General features: G+C 41.4%; 1 protein-coding gene across 2 annotated transcripts; it reads right to left on the bottom strand.

The window, feature by feature from the left end:
• Positions 1-3,867: 3,867 nt before the first annotated feature.
• tom1l2b (target of myb1 like 2 membrane trafficking protein b) lies at positions 3,868-18,476 on the bottom strand. 2 transcript variants are annotated; one of them, XM_033611403.2, is made up of 15 exons: positions 18,345-18,476; positions 17,838-17,922; positions 17,008-17,086; positions 16,535-16,684; positions 15,221-15,355; positions 14,288-14,434; positions 13,548-13,664; positions 13,199-13,332; positions 13,005-13,056; positions 10,870-11,038; positions 9,184-9,310; positions 8,843-8,918; positions 7,835-7,894; positions 4,990-5,026; positions 3,868-4,861 (listed from the first exon to the last, which is right to left on the bottom strand). In XM_033611403.2, exons 1-15 carry the CDS (start codon positions 18,394-18,396, stop codon positions 4,713-4,715), a joined length of 1,569 nt encoding a protein of 522 aa, XP_033467294.1. In that variant the 5' UTR covers positions 18,397-18,476; the 3' UTR covers positions 3,868-4,712. The 2 variants fall into 2 exon arrangements, with proteins under 2 accessions (XP_033467294.1, XP_033467295.1); XM_033611404.2 differs by lacking the exon at positions 7,835-7,894.
• Between the last annotated feature and the right edge of the window lie 89 nt (positions 18,477-18,565).

Here is an 18,565-nt window from a genome sequence, read left to right as displayed (position 1 = left end):
GTTGGCAGATGCAGTGGTTTTAGTAATCGAAGCAACTTTAAGATGCAACTGTTTATCCAGGTTCATTGATGGTTCCAGTTGTAGCACAACAATCATCATCCCAGATCCTTCTCCACTTAATTCGACCTCTGACATGTAGGTGATCATGCTCCGTGGCCCAACCACCAGGGTGTGCTAGCTGCTTGTGGAGAGGGGAATCATAGACAATAAGGTGGAGGTAGAGTCTTGGGAGTAGAGCCTGAGAAAACATGGATCCTCTGGATTTCTGCTCTGTGGTGAACCGATTCTTGCGAGTCCAACTGCTCCACACGCTCAGGTCTCTGCAGCAAACGCATTAATATTAGTGTTTAAGCAATGCTTACCAAAATATGACCTCTGACATGTTTAATCAATCTTTTTTTTTAGTGGGAGAGCATGCAGAAACTTGATTTTTAGAACTCGTTTTTGGATTTTTGTCCAGATGACTGTTTAACTATCAACACGTGTCTTGCAGCAGTTCTGGGAGCACGTTCTCTCACACACACACACACACACACAAACACAAGCTTACACTAACAAGCAGCACATGGTGCCTCAGCTACTGTACAAGTAGAACAAGATTTGTTCTCCAAATCACGTTTGAATATATTTTTATCCTAAAAAAACAGAACACACTTCTAAAATTTTTAAAGATTTTTCCTTCAATTAATACCTTAAATATATAAAAGCATCCATTTACCTCTTCAAGAGAAATCCACCAGCTCTTTAGTGCAACACGACTTTAAAGAGACGGTGAGGTCTCATTTAAAAACAGCACATGTTGAGTCAAACAGGGCTCCTGTACGCTGGTGTATTCCAGTCTACTGTCCAACACACGCCCCTCTTTTTCTTTTTGACCGGGAAAACGCTCCAGCGACTGAGGCTGAATGTGAGGGGCCATGTTGTGGGATGAGGCGATTCCAGACGACCAATGGGGAAGCCCCTGGTGTGGGGCCCATGGGCCTCCGGAGAGGGTTTACTGCAGGTCAGCTCCAGCTATTACCATCTGAAGAGGGAGCCAGGCGGAGAGTGGTATGCCAAGGAGAGGGCTGGAGTGGAGTGGTGCTGGTGGTGGCAGAGAATAACTGTAGGAACTCTTGACAAAATAACGACAAGGATGTGGACACACTGCTAATGTTTTATTAGAGTTCATGCATAAGTCAAACAACACAAAGAGAAATGAGAGATGAGGCAACTCAGGAAAGTAGCAGTCACACAGCACAGCCTCCCTTATCAGCATCTCTTTTCATATTATCCAGCGACGCACAAAGAAACGGATTGTTCCTCTGCAAAACAGGTCTGAGATGACTCCGGTGAAGTCTCACTGTAGGTATGCTGAGATTCGGTTACAAATCACTGACAGAGCTCACACTGATATAAACCAGGTTGATCCTGGGCGGTATCAAACGGGATAGTAACAACATGTATTCTTTAAAACACACATTTGGAGGCTTCTTTTTTTTTTCAACTGAGATAAAACGTTGCGTTCTGCGTTACAGAACAGATGACACACACACACACTGAACACTAAAACAAAGAAAGGAGGTTTCCCTTTCAGAAATGTGCAATGTTGATGCTTTGTCGAAAGTGTCCAAAGTAAGTTAATCATGTCTGTTTTGTCAGTCAGAGTGAAGCTAATAAAAATATGTATCCTTTATGAGATAAATAGAACTGGTGTGATTCTCATACAGCTATGGACTGCCCTTATTAACTATGTCCATATTCTTTTTTGTTACCGTATGGACACATTGAACCAACAAGAATATCCACAGAACCAATAAACTAACAATGACACACAAGATACATTAGCCAGCAGCAATGTATAAAAAGGAAAATCTGAACTCCATTAACAAAAACACTCAAACCAATCCCTCATTCTGTCCCCTAACATTTTTTTGTACAATAAAATGATTTAAAATACTGATCTGAAGACAAAAAATAGTGCTGAATAAATTATCTCTACACCTCTGCTCAAATATTCCCCAAACAACTCTCATTAATTACATCTGGTTACGTGTTAATTTACAGTAAGAGGTTGAAAGGTAACGCGACTGTCAAAGTGCACGCTTGTTTTAAGCTTGTCGTGATTGTGTAACATGTTGCATTTATTATTGTCAGAAGAGGGAGGAAAAAAAAAACGTCTCATTTGTAGCACTCTGTCTGCACCCGGCTCATTTCTGAAAACAAATGTCATGTCGGAAAAGGTCAGAGCCTTTTAAGATGTCAGCATAAGGAAATAACGGAGAGAATGCACGACAAAATAATAATAATGTGCAAACAGCTTTTTGTAGTGTGATATTAGATTCTCATTACATCCCTGGATATTAAGCTGTGGATTCTGAGACAACTAAAGGACCGGATTATGTGAGGACAACCCAAATACTACAGCCAGAAGAGAGCGCAAGTTTGGTCCTCTAAACTCAGCTTTTCAAAACAGAAATCATACAGCACAATCTACTCACAAAAAAAAAAAAAAAAAAAAGTTAAAACCAACAGTCAATGAGTAAAACCTCACCAGCATGTGTCTCATCAGCTACCAGTAAGACCAACTGTGACTGGGACTCTGCTCAAAGTAACATTAACCACTCCCAGTGAGTACAAAGATGTTTACATGAATGAGAATAATTAGCTCTTCAGCAGATGGGATTTAACGACCTGCGAAAATTCTGACAGCAGCTTTAGGCAAATAAAATCTCAGTAATATAATCTCAATACCAACAACTGCGGTTACATTTGTCAAAGAGAAGTGTACGTGTGACTAATGCTGCGTTCACACGCAATCAGGCAGACGGACAACACCTTCTGGACGGCACAGGGACAACAAACAGAACAGTCTGTAAAACATATTCCAACTGTGAACGGAAGAAAATCTAAAATTGTTTCATGTTTCCAGGGTTCCCTCACATTTTTACACGACTTTTCAAAAGTTTTCCATAACTTTTACATAATATTTTAACCCATTTCCATAACTTTACTTAAGTAGTTTAAAATAAGTGAGCCTCTATAGCAGTTCAGCCACACATTATTAACCACGCACTTCCCAGGCTTTGCACATTAGCATTCTGCTAGCATTTATGCTAACTTTACTCGCAAGTTAAACTACTGGATGCATACGCCAACAAACCACATCGGCACATACGGGTACTTAGCAAAACGTCAAGGCTGCGCCCCTTTTTGGGGAAAGTCAATACATTTTAACATGTGTTTAGATCATAATTTTGAAAACTTACACTGAATTAATTTCTTGTTAAATTAACATTTGTTTTACGGGCATGTCTGGACATGGTTTTGCAACCTTGCCTGAAGCACAGCATATGTGGTAACTCAATGAAATAATGTTGATTGCCATCATGTCCCTTCAATCGTTTCAACACTAGATTTTAAATTAGTAAGAAAAGGAACATATTTTGTGAAATGTGAGAAATGTTTTGGTATTTTTATGAACATATTCTAAATAATAGCCCAAAAAAAAAAACTTTTTTAATTTCATAAATTTTCCAGGAATTTTATGACTAGGAGCCCGGTGTTTATTATCTTATATAATTATTCTAGTAATGTCCACTAATTGTCAAGATTGCCTGTGTTTTCTCCCCGTGTGAGGGAGCTACATAAAATTCAGCAAGTTCCGTTGTGGAGGACGTCAAACAGTTAAAATATTTTGACTCTGCCACTGACTGTTACCCACAATTCTCTGCCTGTTCTCATCCACTAAACACAGTATCCGGTGTGCTGTCTACTGTCTGCCTGATTCCATGTGAACGCAGCATAAGTGGACGATAAAAAGGACACATTTGTTGGTGTGGTGCGCAATTGTGCCAATCACAAAAACTACATTCCCCTCTTCTTCTCTTTCTTCCTGTTACATTATAGTTTCTGTAGATTATCAGATGTATACCATTCCCTTTTCTTGTCAAAAAGATGACCCCGGTGAGGTACATCCCTTTTCGTCAGAGCAGCTGGAAGATAAACCCTTGTCAAAAAAATCTACATTAAATCAACATCTCTTTCATACATCTGTAGCTTAAATATACACACGACTAATAAACTCGACATTTGTCATTTACAAATTTACAGTTCAACTCGCACTGACTTGCAAAGGGACTGATACAAACACCAAAACAATATCGTCGTAGGTCTGCTCAGTGCTGCCTGCAACGGGCGTTTCTGTAATCACAACCATAGTGTTTCTGCTGGGGCTCTTTAATTATAAAAACGTAACTGATCATGTTTGGTGTTAATGCATGCTTTTAGGGCTTTGGGTAAGAAATTGATTTCCTACTAATGACAAGCACAGCAGGACTCTCTTTTATAAAACTCTATTTTAGGATTAGCTGCAACATGAAGCTCTGCAGTCCATAACAGGCGGAGGGAGATTCTTCACACATTAAGAGGAAGGAAAAAGCAGGCTGCCTCATAGTCTCTGACACCAGGCATGATGTGGGTGAGATCCATCGTCTGGTGGCATATCAAAAATAGGCCGTTCGTTTGGTTTTCCCTTTCTTGTGAGAAATTAACGGAGAACATGAATAATTCCCTTTTTTATAAGGAGAGCATGTACAAATCTCTGTAGTGTGAACAGTGTTGAATCAGAGCGGAGGTGGGCGTGTTTTAGTGTCAGGTCAGTCTGTTCGCAGGTGATGCTGCTTGGCTGGTCGGGGTCTTAAGCTGGGGGTCAGAGGAAAAAGGTGGAAGGTCTACACGGCGAACAAAGTGTCCTCCGGCCTGTCTGGCTTCTTGCGGCTGGGGGTTCCCGGCACCGCTCCCGGCTCGCCGCTCGGGGGCGACGGTAGGCTGGGGACCATCTCTGCAGCTTTGGCTCTCTCCTCGAGGAACTTGTCGAACTCTGGCAGCATTGGATCGAGGGAGAAAACAAAAAGGAGAAGAATGTGATGAGATTCAAATGTAGCTGGTAACAAAAGAGGATATCTACTGAAGCAAAAATTAGAACAAAGGAGATTAATGATGTCCTACCCTCACTTGTCACGCCTTCTTCACCTTCATCTCCTTTCTGGTGAAAAAGAAAAAGAACAATGTCACACCTGGGAGTTGACTGTGCTAGACCTAATCCACTGCAAACCACTGCAAACCATGGGCGTGGGACGGTGGGTGCTGAGGGTGCTGCAGCACAAGTTATTGACAATAGGTGGAGCCACACAGACTGTAAATATTTAGCTATTTTACCATAACTAACGGGCTACTTGAACATTTGTTTAAATTTTGAACAGCAAACAGTAAGGTTTCTGTCAGACAACATATGAAAAAACAACGTTGAAAATGTGCGATTTTAACTTATTCCTCCGATGTGATGTAGGTCAAAGTGCAGGGGCCAGGTCAGCAAAACTTGGTGAGAGATTTGCTGTAGTGGGATCTAATGAATGATGCAGACAGGCTGAACAGACTGAGAAAGACCAGAAAATTGCCAGGACAGCTTTGGCTGCTTTCAAGGCATGGTACCATTGGAATGGAGTTCTGTTGAAGCTAATGATGGAGCAGATGATGAATGGATGTTTGATTTGCGCAGGGCACAGGAGTGGCTTCACCAAAGAGCAAACTAGATAGTTCAACACCACTCAAAATAAAATATAAGAAAATTTGGCACTTTTGGACTAACAGCTAATGGAACCAGCATGTAACTACGTCTGAGCAGTTTTCCTGTAGCTCCTGTGTAAGCGCATTCACATACATAGTCATGCACCCACATTTGTACTGCGCAGCACCCGTCAGCAAAAATATGTTCCCACACACATGCTGCAAACCAGGTAAAGTTCTGATCCTATGCATGCGCCCCAAATCACCACAAATCATGTATTGAAGTGTTTCTTTACACACTCACTCAACAGGTTTATAACATAACAAGGAGCCACTTACCTCTCATCCTCTCACCCAAAAGTGTCAAAATAATTGCAATACATTTTCCATTTATGCCCGTTTATAGAAAATACAATGAATACCAAAATTTCCACCATTTGTTTTCCACCTAAAACAGCTAGATATTATCACCCCATAATCCAAAACAATCTCATAAATGTGTGTAAAATGAGCATGACCTTTTGTAATACTTTATCATTCATTCTGCACCACAAAAACAAAATTACATATGTGCCTTTCTTCTATAGACTGCGTCAAAGACGTGGACGTAGCCTCTGGGTCTGAAAAGTAAAACCAATAGTCCCTTTCACACTGCCTGCTTATGAATGGGATATCGTGCCGGTATGCCTCCTCCCCGTGCTGTACATAAGGTACAACTGCAGAATTGGGGGATGGAGTGGTCTCACATTTAAGCCACCACAGGAGGTAGTAACAGTGCCGAAATGGTGACTAAATTAAAAGGACAGCTGGTAGGATGGGACCATGGGCAGGATGATGTGACATTTTAATGATGTGTTATGCATGCCACCCCCCATGGGAGATTTTAAAAGTAGCTGTTAGCAGTTAGCGGCTAACTCAGAGAAGAAGAACAGCAGCCGTAATTGTGTGCAAATTGGGAAAACGATGAGAATTGGGAGCTCCTTTCCCTCCAAACAGAGGACGAGATCAGTCGCCATATAACAAGAATGTTAATGCCATTGAATTGTTTATAATGTGCTACCAAATCATTTGCTTTATGTCACACAAGACACTGTGTTACATGCCTGTGACGTCTCTTTTGATTCCACGATGCCAGCATGCTGTCTATAATCACACACTGAAGCATAATGATGCCGCTGTGTTTGGTTCTGTGTAAAAGTGCAAAGGCAGCATAAAGAAGGGACTTGTAGCTGCCCTATAGCGCAACCTCTGTGTGAAAAGTGCTAATGTGGCTAGTGCCTTTCACCTGCATTCTTTCAAATTGCCAGCAGGTGACGACTCCACTGGCTGCAAAAAGAAGTCTATGGGAAAATAGCCATACGTCTCACTTACTTTATTACCTCAGGAAACATTTTCCTAATGAGTGTCTAGTCAAAATCACAGGTTTCAAGTCCTATTCAATATAGCATGATGTTCATTTTGTAAATTGTGTTCCCACTTATGGTCTGACTGATTGACAAGTCGCTACCACAGCAACCTGTCAATCAAGAAAGAGGCATAGCAATGCGTATCCTCCCCAGCTCCACCCTCTCATTTGGGTATGGTCACTTTTAGCTCCAAAAAATCCAAGATGGCGATGGCTAAAATCTCAAACTTGGGGCTTCAAAACGTAAATCTGCAAACCCAACCGTGATGTCAAAGTGGCTACACCCACTTCTTTTATACAGTCTATGCTTTCTTCCCTCTTGTCCCATCAAAAGGTTCGATAAGGTTAAGCGAGTCGCACATTTTTGTTAAGATTAGGTTGAGGCAACAAAAACTTTGATTTGATCAAAGTTACACAAATGCACAGCTACAACTAAAAATCTTACACAGTAGAAGAAACTTTGTCCCTTGTTGTCAGAGCTGAAACCGGATGAACACATTCACAATCAAGAATGTCCACTGAGATGTGTTTGTCAGACTATAACCACGTCATAGACACTTTCATCATGTGTCCATCAGTGGTGGGAAAGCAAGATGTCATGCTGTACCAATGACGCCTATCTGCATTGAAAACCTCATGCTCACTTTACACAACTCTGTCATGTCAGTTTGTCCCCACAACACACCGTTAGTAACTTAAAGTGAAATAGGATATTAACGTGTGATTGGTAAGAAAGTGAGGAAAAGTAATGTAAGAGAAATGTGTTACTTTGTGGCATTAAAAAGACCTTGAAAATGGGATAAGGGAGTAACACAGAGTGTAAAAAGGAAAGAGAGAGGGAGAGAGAACTGCAGGCAGAAATAAAAATCATGATGGGCTCACCACATCGGTACACAGCCACTCCTCTATGTCATCCATAACAGAGGACTGGCCTCCGACACCCTACGGGGCAGCATCAAGACCGACACAGGTGGCCAGGGGAGGCAGCAATGCCACAACAGAAAAAAAAAAATCCCACCCCAAACACAACAGAAAATATGACTTAAATGAACTTCAGTGTTAACTTAAATTCAACTTAAGCACTTTGTGAGGAAAAAAAATAAAGAAATGGAATGGAGATAAATGTTTGTGGATGGTGCGACACATCACACACAGTGATGATGACAAGGAGTCATGCTGAAGTGCAAGAGAATCCACTTTCACATAACAAAACCCTGAGCACAAGACACGACAAGCTGGTGAAGATGAAAAAAGCAGCATATCTGACGGCACAGCTGGTCGTTTTAGGCTGTGACCACGAGGTTTATCATTTAATTTTACCACTTTACACAAACAACAACCCACAGTGCACACCAAGCAGGTTTGGGTGGAGTTGTCAGACTCTAAAGCATTAGTCATTCACTTGGACATAAAAGCATTAAACAATGCTGCACACACTACAACTGGAGATAAGACAAAATTTTTGTCAGTCTTGTTAGTAATGGATGACAGACAACAGCTGTGAATGGGTAGCACTTAAGATGCTTAATAAATTAAACCCACTGGAGACTTATTAAGAGCCACGCAGTACAAACAAACAAAAAAAGAAACAACAGGAAGTGAAGCCTGTATAATCTAGATACTGCTGTTAAAACTGCAGGCTCGGTTAGACATACAAAAATCCGAAAACTAAATTTTCAAGATGAGTTTAAACTTTTCTTTATTTGTGAACTAACTGAGCAATTAGTAGCATCCAGCAGCACAAGTTAAAGCATGAGGCTAACGTCTGCTACGGCTACAAGGCGCACATACAAACACACAGTCCGAATGTTTTTTGACTGGTGATGAGAACACTGACTGAAAATTAAAGCCCACACTGCACATAAAAGCCTGTGTGTCACTGAGACTCACCACTCCTGCAGTCGGCTGTTGGACATCCAGAGTGGGAGGATGGCCGTCGGAGGCATTGCTGCCTTCTGCTGTAGTGCTGAGACAAGAGGTGGAAATGGGCTTTTAGAATCTTGTTTTGCCTAATTGTTTGTAATTAAAAATATGACTCGAGCTGAAATGATTAATTGATTAATAATAATCAACAGAAAATTAATTTGCAACAATTCTGACAATCAATTAAGTGTTCTCAAAATCACCGTGGGATCTGCAACAACAAACTTAATTAACACTCAGCATCTAAAACCAGAATACATAAAAAAATGTAGAACTGAATCAACCATAAATTTCTTAGGCATTCTTACGTCTTGCGTGGTTCAGGCAGTGCTCCAGTCCTGGTCTGAGCAAACACATCAAAGTCGTCCTGGCCAGGAGCAGGTTTACAGGTAGGCAGAGAGCTCAAGGTGCTGCTCACACTGTCAGCGCCAATGTCTGGAGGTAAAAAAATACACTTGACTGTCTACAGCATAAAACAGAATTCCACAACAAAAACTACAAAGCCAATAGAATCATGACTGTCTTTAAAATATTTTCTGCAGAGGCTTCCTCTAGCAACGACTGCTGCTGCGAAATAAAGATTAAATGCAGAATCAGCTAATTTACTGTAAGTCTACAACAATTTGTAGTGATGCACGAGGCAGTGATGAAAGAAATATTTCAACTTTTTACAAAATTACATTGGTTCACTTTCTTGCCATAAAGCTTAGTGCCACTCTGATATATGTGCACTAACTATGGAGCTAGAGCTGGAGTTCTTTAGCTTAACATAAAGACTGAAAGCAAAGGGAAAACAACTAGCCAGACTCTGTGCAAAGTTTAAAAAGTATGGCAACTAACACCTCTAAAGCTTAGCAATTACCAGGTTGCATTTTGTAATCTATTAATGTGATTTTACAGGGAGATAAGAGCAGGAACTATTTCTTGGCAAGGTGAAGCAGCAGCTTTCTGATATCTCTGCTGGTTGCCCAGGAACCTCACCATGACACCAGGACTAGGCACAGCTTTGCACTTTGGACACACCCAGACTAGCCTTTCCACCCTAATTCCAGGCTTTATGCTCAGCTAATCTAACAGACTCTCAACTTTGGCTCTGTTGTTAACACAAAAACATGAGTTTAATTGATCATCTTATGCCCAGTTCACACTACACAACTTTAGACCTGATATTCCACTTGCCAACAGCTTTTGGAGCTCCCCGGCAAAAGTCCCAGATCAGAGGCTAATAACCATTGGCTCAGCAGTAACAAATCAGAGCTTGAGCTCTGGGGAAGAGGGGAAGTAAAGGTGGAAGGTGGACTATTGCACACAATGTTTCTAAATGCTGCTTTGTCACTTTTTTACTTTTCTTTATCTTCTCGACTCTGGGTTTGGGGTTGACTCACACATCACATGGATATACTCTTGGTGAAAGGTCCTGTACCGTGTGTGACCCTGTTCCCGGCCATGTAGTCATGTAGTGTGAAAACCACAATGACTTCAAGACCCCTGATTACGAGACAGTAGGTTGTGTAGTATCAACAGTACAGCGATCTGACAACTTTGAAATTCTTGTGGTGTGAACTTAGCTTAATTCTCTTCAAGAAAGAGAAATATGTGTAGTTCCTAAAATGTTCAACTGTTCCTTTAATTCAGTAATGTAAGTAAATGTCAACAATTCTACCTTTTAAACTGACTTATCTTTGGGTGTAATCTCTCTCTTTCAAAACTGTTCTAGCATGACGAAACCCAGTTTGGCTCTTTTAATACATACCTGACTAGCCAGCAGGCTAATTTAGCAAAGAAACTCATGTTTGTGTGATTCAGTCAAATCAATGAAATATGTTCAGAAACAACCAACTCTACTGCATTTGTTAGAAAACATACAATATTAGTATTAGTATTTCAAGTATAATTTTTCGAAAACTGTAATTTCAGACATTTGCAGTACCAGTAGATTAACAGTTATCTGTTTTGTAAGTGCTTGGCTAAAGTCTGAGGTAAGGTGTACATACCAAGGCCAGCCAAGCGGGATGCCAAGGTGGCCGGGGAGGAGGGCCTTCCTGCTGGGGCTGTGATGGTGGGAGGCAAGCTGGTTGGGGCTGCGTTCGGCATGTTGCTGACCACCGCTGGGGAGCCTGGGCCGAGGTCTATGAGGTTGTCCTCTGTGGCCTCACTCAGGACCTGTTGAAAAAGAGTTGATGAGAGACACTATAGTTCTTGTTTAATGTTGAAGCTGAGAGAGGGATTTAAGTTTTCTGGCTCATGAGCAGCAAAACAAATCCTTGTGTGGAAGGCTAAAACAAAGGCAGGGTTATACAGGAGTTCCTTGACTGTGTCTAGAAAAAAAAATAACATAAAGAAATATGTGTGGTCCATAAATAAATAAATATAATAACAATGAGGGCTTGGTGGATGATAAAAATAAGTACAATTTTGGAAAACATGTTGGTTAGCTTCAGGAGAGCATGAAAATGTCTGTAACTGAGGATAGCAGGAAATTAAGATTTTTTCTGAAAAAAGTATTTCTTAAGGGGGTCCAGAGAATATTGTTTGACATTAGAAACATATTTAAGTTTTTAATTTGTTGTCAACAAATTTCTGACAGTGTTTTCAATAACTATAAAAGTGCTGTTATCCATAAATACAAATCAATCCCCTTAAGAAGGTAGAAATACAGGGAGGGAGAAGGGAAGATTCAATCTTTGGGCTCTGGAGGAGTTAATATATTAAGACCGTTTTGTTTGAGACGATGCAAACACAACATGACAGTGATTCTAGGGACATTTTCATTTTAGTGCCGTCTTAAATCCTGTGTCACTGTCAGTCTACTTTCAGGTTCGTCTTATCATTGGCTGTTGGGGGCTGCATAGTGAAAACATGCCATATGGGGGTGACAGATACAGGTGGAGGCAAGGCCCATATTATTTAGCCATGTTTCAACAGTCGCTGTGGGGTGACACTGGCCACTTAGGAAGGTTGACAATATTTTCATACTTGCCTGTCTCAGCTAGCCACAGAAACAGAAGAACAGAAAAGAACAGAAAGGAAGAGACAGTGAATACCATTAACATGCCAGTGCAGGGACACAATGTAATGGCATGGTAACTATGGAAGATATAGCATGCCTGATGAACTGGAAACCCAATGGAGAGGCACGTATGTTCCGACAGAGTATCTTTGCCTCGTGCTTTTTGTCAGATTCCTGGCAATGGTTTTGGTGCGCCTAGATTTTGGCGTGTAACTAGAAAAAACATGAATCAGTATTTGATGGAAACAACAGGAAGCTCACAAAAGGCATGAAGCAAGAGAGACATCTACTGTGAGCAGTTGCAGAAATGTGATACACAGTACATGGATCTGTTAAGGGAGTGGCAGTAAACTGATGTATTGCTTCATAAAATTTGGACATGTTAGCTCTTTTTTGGCAGACAGATTTGAAAAAGGGCAGAAATGTATTAGACAGATAAAAGTAAAAACAGACAAACAGTGGTGAAATAAAACAATGACATCTACTCGACACTGCGTGCAACAATGCATTCAGGTCTTGGCATATACCACCGCTGCAACGCTGTGACTGGACTGTTGATTGTGTTCAATTCTGGCATGGGCACAAGTGAATCGCTAAATACAATCAGCTCATTTCCAGTGTTTCCCCAAATGCAATGACTTTGCTTTGCATTGACTACTGTATTATCACAGTCAATGTTTCCCCCTACTGGACAGGACTAAAACTCAACAGGCCTGCTCCAACTGTACTGTATTGCAGAAAAACAATGGAAGACAGAATGTTTCAAATGAATAACAAAAATGTAAATACAGATATTGCATTGCATTTAATAATGCAAGTAAATGTATTTGTGTCTTTGTTGGGTTTCCATTTAATTAGGCACGTACATCTGGTAAATCACTGATAGGTAAATGACAGATAACAGCACTTGGAAGACATCGTAAAGCCTGACTGATAATATAGCATGCAAGTCCACACTGCTGACACTGAAAAGCGCCCTCGCAAGAGTGTGAGAAAATATGAGCAGAAAATAAACACCATGACATGAAAGAGCTAGCTCAGGGGATTCAGACAGGTAAGCCAACTATCTTTAAGTGTGATGCAAACATTTGGTGATAAACCACCGAGCAGCTGACTCACCCCATTGTTGACACTCTGAGCTGAGGACCTCCCAGACCTAAACCTCTCATACCTGAGGCACAGAGAGGACGACATGAAAGAAGTGACAAAGAACTCGTTCGAAGTTTACCTAACCAAATCTGTGCAAACATACAATAATGTCAGGGTAAAGATGAGTTTGGATGTGCATACGTTTTTACTGTGTGTGATCTAACCTTTCATAGCGTAGGAAAATGTTATTGAGGTCATCGTTGACATGCAGCAGTTCCTCGGTCACTGACTCATTGGAAACACAGGAGATGAGCTCTACTATCCTCTGCTGCATGGCTCTACAAGTCCTGTTCAGCTCCTAAACTCACACATGCATAAGTATATATTAACATTACATACACATGTATGCACAGTGGTCCTGTGTTACTGTTTTCTTAATGCTTTATACGTCTTTATAAACTAAAAAAATACTACTTCTTTCATTCGATCATTCACACACAATTTAGAAAGAATACAACACACACACACTGACAGGCAGAAAAACATACAAAAAACACAAAACTGGTTCCTTGCCTGTAATAACTCATAGTCTGAGGCGTCCTCCTGTCCCGGGACCATCTCAGTCAACATCTCTGACATCACTTTAGTGTTTCCACGAACAATGTCCAACTCGCTGCGCAGCCGGCAAATCTGGGTGTCACAGAGTTAAATTAATCGACAATTAGTCTACTATCACCTGCTTGGCACTCAGCATCAGGGGTTGGAATTGGGAGGTTAGATCACCACATGATTCCCAAGTGCGGCACCGCTGCTGCTCACCGCTCCCTCAGGGGATGGGTCAAATGCACACTCAGGTGTGTGACAATCAGTGGGACTTTAACTTAACTTTAACTTTATAACAAAATACATGCACGTAATCCCACATCTAGCAATTGAGAGTGCATGAAGTCTGACATTAGTTAACAAATGAGCAGAAAATGTGAAATCATTAGCTTTATGTAATGCATAAACAGTTAAAAATCATTAGCTAAAAGTAATTAACAAATGCTTGAAATAATAGCTAAAAGTAATGGATAAACAGTTTTTAAAAAATCAGCTATACGTAAATGATAAACTGTTGAAGTCACAGACTGTATTAAAAAGATGGATGACATGACAACTCCCCAAAAATGAAGTCCAAACATCTCAATCGCACCCTGGTGGCCGGCTGAAGTACAGGTCAAAATCGTTTCAATAACGTTTCGATTTGCATGGCACCAAGGAAGAAACCTGAACATGTAGGAGTCCATCCTCTATGTACTGCTGATATGTACCTGTTCAGGTGTAGGATTGATGGATCCAGAGGCATGAATGTTGGGGACCTGAGGGCTGGTGTAGGCTGGTGGGACAGCCTGTGGTGTGGGCTGAGTAGTGGTGCTGAACTTATGTAGGGTGGAGTCACCCTCTGGAGCAGATGCCAACTAGAGGTAACAGAGAGATAAACACAGCACTATGTTACAAATTATCTGGGAAGATGATCACACTATGCTTGGTCTTTACACAGAAACGTCTGTAGACAGTCAGGGGTCATGTCCACTAAAGCGTTTTTTTCCTGAGGCCGGCATATTTTGCTTTTAATCCTTTGCAATGGGACTGCTGCATATTTACACTGTGCTACAAACGTTAGCAGCATGACGAGGCACTGAGCATTATTCTGTTTGGAGCACAGTGCGTTTGGCTTTTTTTTTCCTGACCGCCAAGAGTTCAAAAATATTTAATTTTGGGTTGCGCTTGTCACTGTCACTTTTTAGCCAGCCATCCAATCACAGTGCAGGAGGGGCGAGACGAATAGCCTACAGCAAAGACAAACACTCTCATCTTACGTGTACATGTGCTGAGCAACAACAATAATGGAGGAGAAGTATGTTAATATACTATATATATATATACACACTTTAATATATATTTCACCTCATGACCCTACATAAACTGGTGGGTCTGTCCTCTCTCCCTACGTGCTTCAGCTTTCCGTCATCCAGAGCAAGGGCCAGAGGAAGTACTCAACCTTGCCGGACATTTTACTTGCGTGGATATTCCATATCATAGCAACCAGACGCAACCAAGCTGGAAAAGTGCTACGCCTCCAAAGCATTCTTAAGCGCTCCCAGCTTGGTGTTTCCTGAGGAGCGCCTGATGTTTTTTTTAGCTGGAAAAAACATGCTTTGGTGGACACTGGGCCTTTTGCTGCTTAGTAGGATGCCTCCTACCCGCTGAGGTGTGTGTATAGGGGACAAGGTTTCCAGGTCTGACATGGGGAACTCGATGCCTTTCCTCTTTAGCTCCTCATAGATTTGGACCACGCCTGTGAGGTCTGGACTACTCCTGAATGCATCAGCCCACGCCTGGAGAAGGCAGAGTAAGAAAAGAGTTAAAAGGAAACAGAGGGAGAGACTGAACAGAAAAAAACAATGGGTAGAGGGAGGGCTGACACAGCAAACAAAGCAAGGGATGTCAGAATAGTAAAAGAGGCTTGTTCTCTGATTATTTCTGTTTGTCTGCTTTGAATGCATTCAGTCAGCAAACCACAAAGCTCTTGGCTTCTCTCTGTCATCAGTGGGCAGGTTAAAGCTAAACTGGGCCATTACAAGAGCTCAAACACATGACACATTTTTAAAAAAAACAAGTGCACAAGGGCTTTGAAGGTGTTCTTTATCCAAAAGTCTTCTACTCAGTCACTTTAAACTGCCAGCCAGCTTGATCAAAAAAACTAATTTTCGCAATAGCTCCCTTATTTTTGTCACAGTGAGTCTGTAAAAAAAACATAAAGCAGATTGCAAAACCGATACTCTGACCAAGGCTGTTGAGGGTTTGGCTGTAATATATCAACTTTGAAATACTTTATGCTAAAAAGGTTGTAAGGACTATCAACTGTGCACACACGCCCTCTTTTATCAACTCCAAGGTACACACATTAACACCTCAGAGATGAGACAGGTGGCTAGAGAGCTGCGCAAATCAACCACAGTCTGCTGCCCGACTGGGTATTTTGCATCTTGCCTGAAGAAATGTCAACAATACTCTTGCTGTTGTGTAAAGGGAGCGCTCTTCGATAAATTTTCCCACACCGCTTTCCCAGCTGACCCTCCTAATGACGAGACAAACAAGAGACAATTAGATTCGGCCCTCTTCGTCACAGCTACTGTATGCATACACACACCACATGGTTTCCCTGGTGGAAATAAGAGAAGCCCACATGAGCCTTGCAGTGTTACCCGAGCTGTGACAGGTAACTAGAGCTGCTCCTGGCTGAAGCCCAGGAGACACTGTACTTTACCTGAGGCTCTGCCTGGGGATGACAGGACACCTTTTGGACTGATACACACCTACGCACAGCTTACTAAACATCTACGCTGCAAACCCTGCTTCACCTCTTACTCACAAACTCAATCAGAAACACCAGTTTTCTCTCACACTGATGTACAGACTCACTATATGTCATAGGAATAACCTATTAAGCTAAATGACATGAGAACACAAGGCAACAAACCTACACAAGGTGCAAACAAACAAAGTTAGCTTACCTGAATCAGGGCTAGAACTTTATCTTGAACGATTGTAGGCGGGTTGTTTTTAGGGGAGATGATTTTAACGAGCACGCCATCAACAAAGTCCCTGCTAGTGACCAAAGCATGAAAACGATGGCCGCAGTTCTTCACACACGTCTCCAGGACCTGATGGATGCATAGGAGAATCTGCTGTCAGAATACGCTAATGTCTGGCATACTGTGAGTTAAATACTGTTACAGGCATGTGAACAGTTTTGCAACCAAGACATATAACAAACAAAACATTTTGGATTGCAAATTCTCAGTGAATGCAAACTCTATAAAATATTACATTACGTGGGAGAAAACACACAGTATCAGTTCATTTCATCTGTGATTTATTTGTCTGATTTACACATTATGAGAACTAGACTACGTGAATAACGCTTTTAATACTGTAACGTGTAAATACAGTGTATCTGCCCTCCAATTGCCCTCTTATAACTCACCGTTAAAGCCAGCATCACTTCCCTATAGTTCCTGTTCCCATTCAGCCTCTTCTTCACTGCTCTAATAGCATCCTTTGGCCTGCACACACACATAAACACACAGACAAAAGCACACATTAAACACACCAGAATAGCAAAGCATAGTATGCCCACAGCCTTTAAATGGATTGGAACATCAGTCCAAGCAGAACAAACACAATTACCAAGAACTTAATGACCGAGGGCTTTAAAGGGCATTTTGAATGGCATTGACAGGATGATGAACACAACTGCAAAAAGGCTGAATACCAGGCACTGGCACATGTCAATGATTCTTTGACTTTTCACAATCTCAACACAACACGGCTGTTCAACCCTGAGGTAGTAATAATTAACTTTTGAATTCTTTGACCACTACCCAACAGATCGAATCAGCCTCACAGCAGTGTGCGTACAACACCCCTTACATTCCCCAGAGAGCAGAAAATAGGTAGAGTCAGATTTCTTTTTATAGACTGCTGATATATAGCAAACCACACCAGACTAGACCCACCTAAGGCAGTTTACAACCCTCTAATCAAACAAGACCATGACGCAGCACACCAGTTTACACATACAGTACAAGGTTAATGGAGGAATGAGATAAGCAATGAGGCCTTGCATAAAACACAGCCAGAGCTAGGCTTCCTCTCTTGGTATGACACAGATAAAAGGCTGACTCTAATAGTGTATGGTGCTGCAACAATACATTATGTAAACAAGGAACAAGGAGAACATTATTAAGCCAGTGCATATAAGAGGTTTAATCAATAACAGATATGGATACTCATTGATTTCCACTGGCCACTCACCCATCCTCTGTTTCATTGATGATGTCACATATTTCCATGTTGAGGGTCCAGTCTTCACTTTGCAGGGAGCCATCAGTGGCTCTCTCTGGAAAGACACCAGCAGTTAGTAAAGAAACTAACCTAAGAACACCGACACACAGCAGTCCAATTATAAGACGATGACTGGCGGCTAGCTAACTTATCTGTTAGCTAGCTTCGCTGTTAGACACCCATAAAATATATGTAAATGTATTTGTGGACGTTTTTAACACTACCCTATGGACTGACAATGACTGAAAACACACATTTAGTTTGTTAGCGGTATTCATAACACAATGACAACAGATGTTAGCGTAACTACAAGTTAGCTAGGCGGCTAACGGTCCAGCTGTAGGAAACTCATTCAGGGACGTTAGCATGCTAAAGGTAGCAAGCCCGTAAAATGACTACCGCAAAACATATAAACATTTTCAAGACATAAACATCTATCTCCACGCGATGTCGCTTCCTAAACATCTGCTTACATACCAATGCAATGCCCCACTGGCGTACTGTAAGGATTTCCCAAAAGGAACTCCATCTTTGCTCGACAACAAACAAGTCAGTCCATGGGCTGATGATGATACATGAGGAAACGTCTGCGAAGTCCCGCCCACACAGTAACGTAATTGGACCAGAAATCCTGACCTTTAACGTGATTGGACAGCTGGAACATCCATCATCAGAGTGGGGCGATAGTAAATAAAAAG

Source organism: Epinephelus lanceolatus, chromosome 21 (assembly GCF_041903045.1).
Source record: "Epinephelus lanceolatus isolate andai-2023 chromosome 21, ASM4190304v1, whole genome shotgun sequence".
NCBI lineage: Eukaryota > Metazoa > Chordata > Actinopteri > Perciformes > Serranidae > Epinephelus > Epinephelus lanceolatus.
Note: the sequence above shows the minus strand (reverse complement) of the source record. Positions and strands in the feature narration are given on the sequence as shown.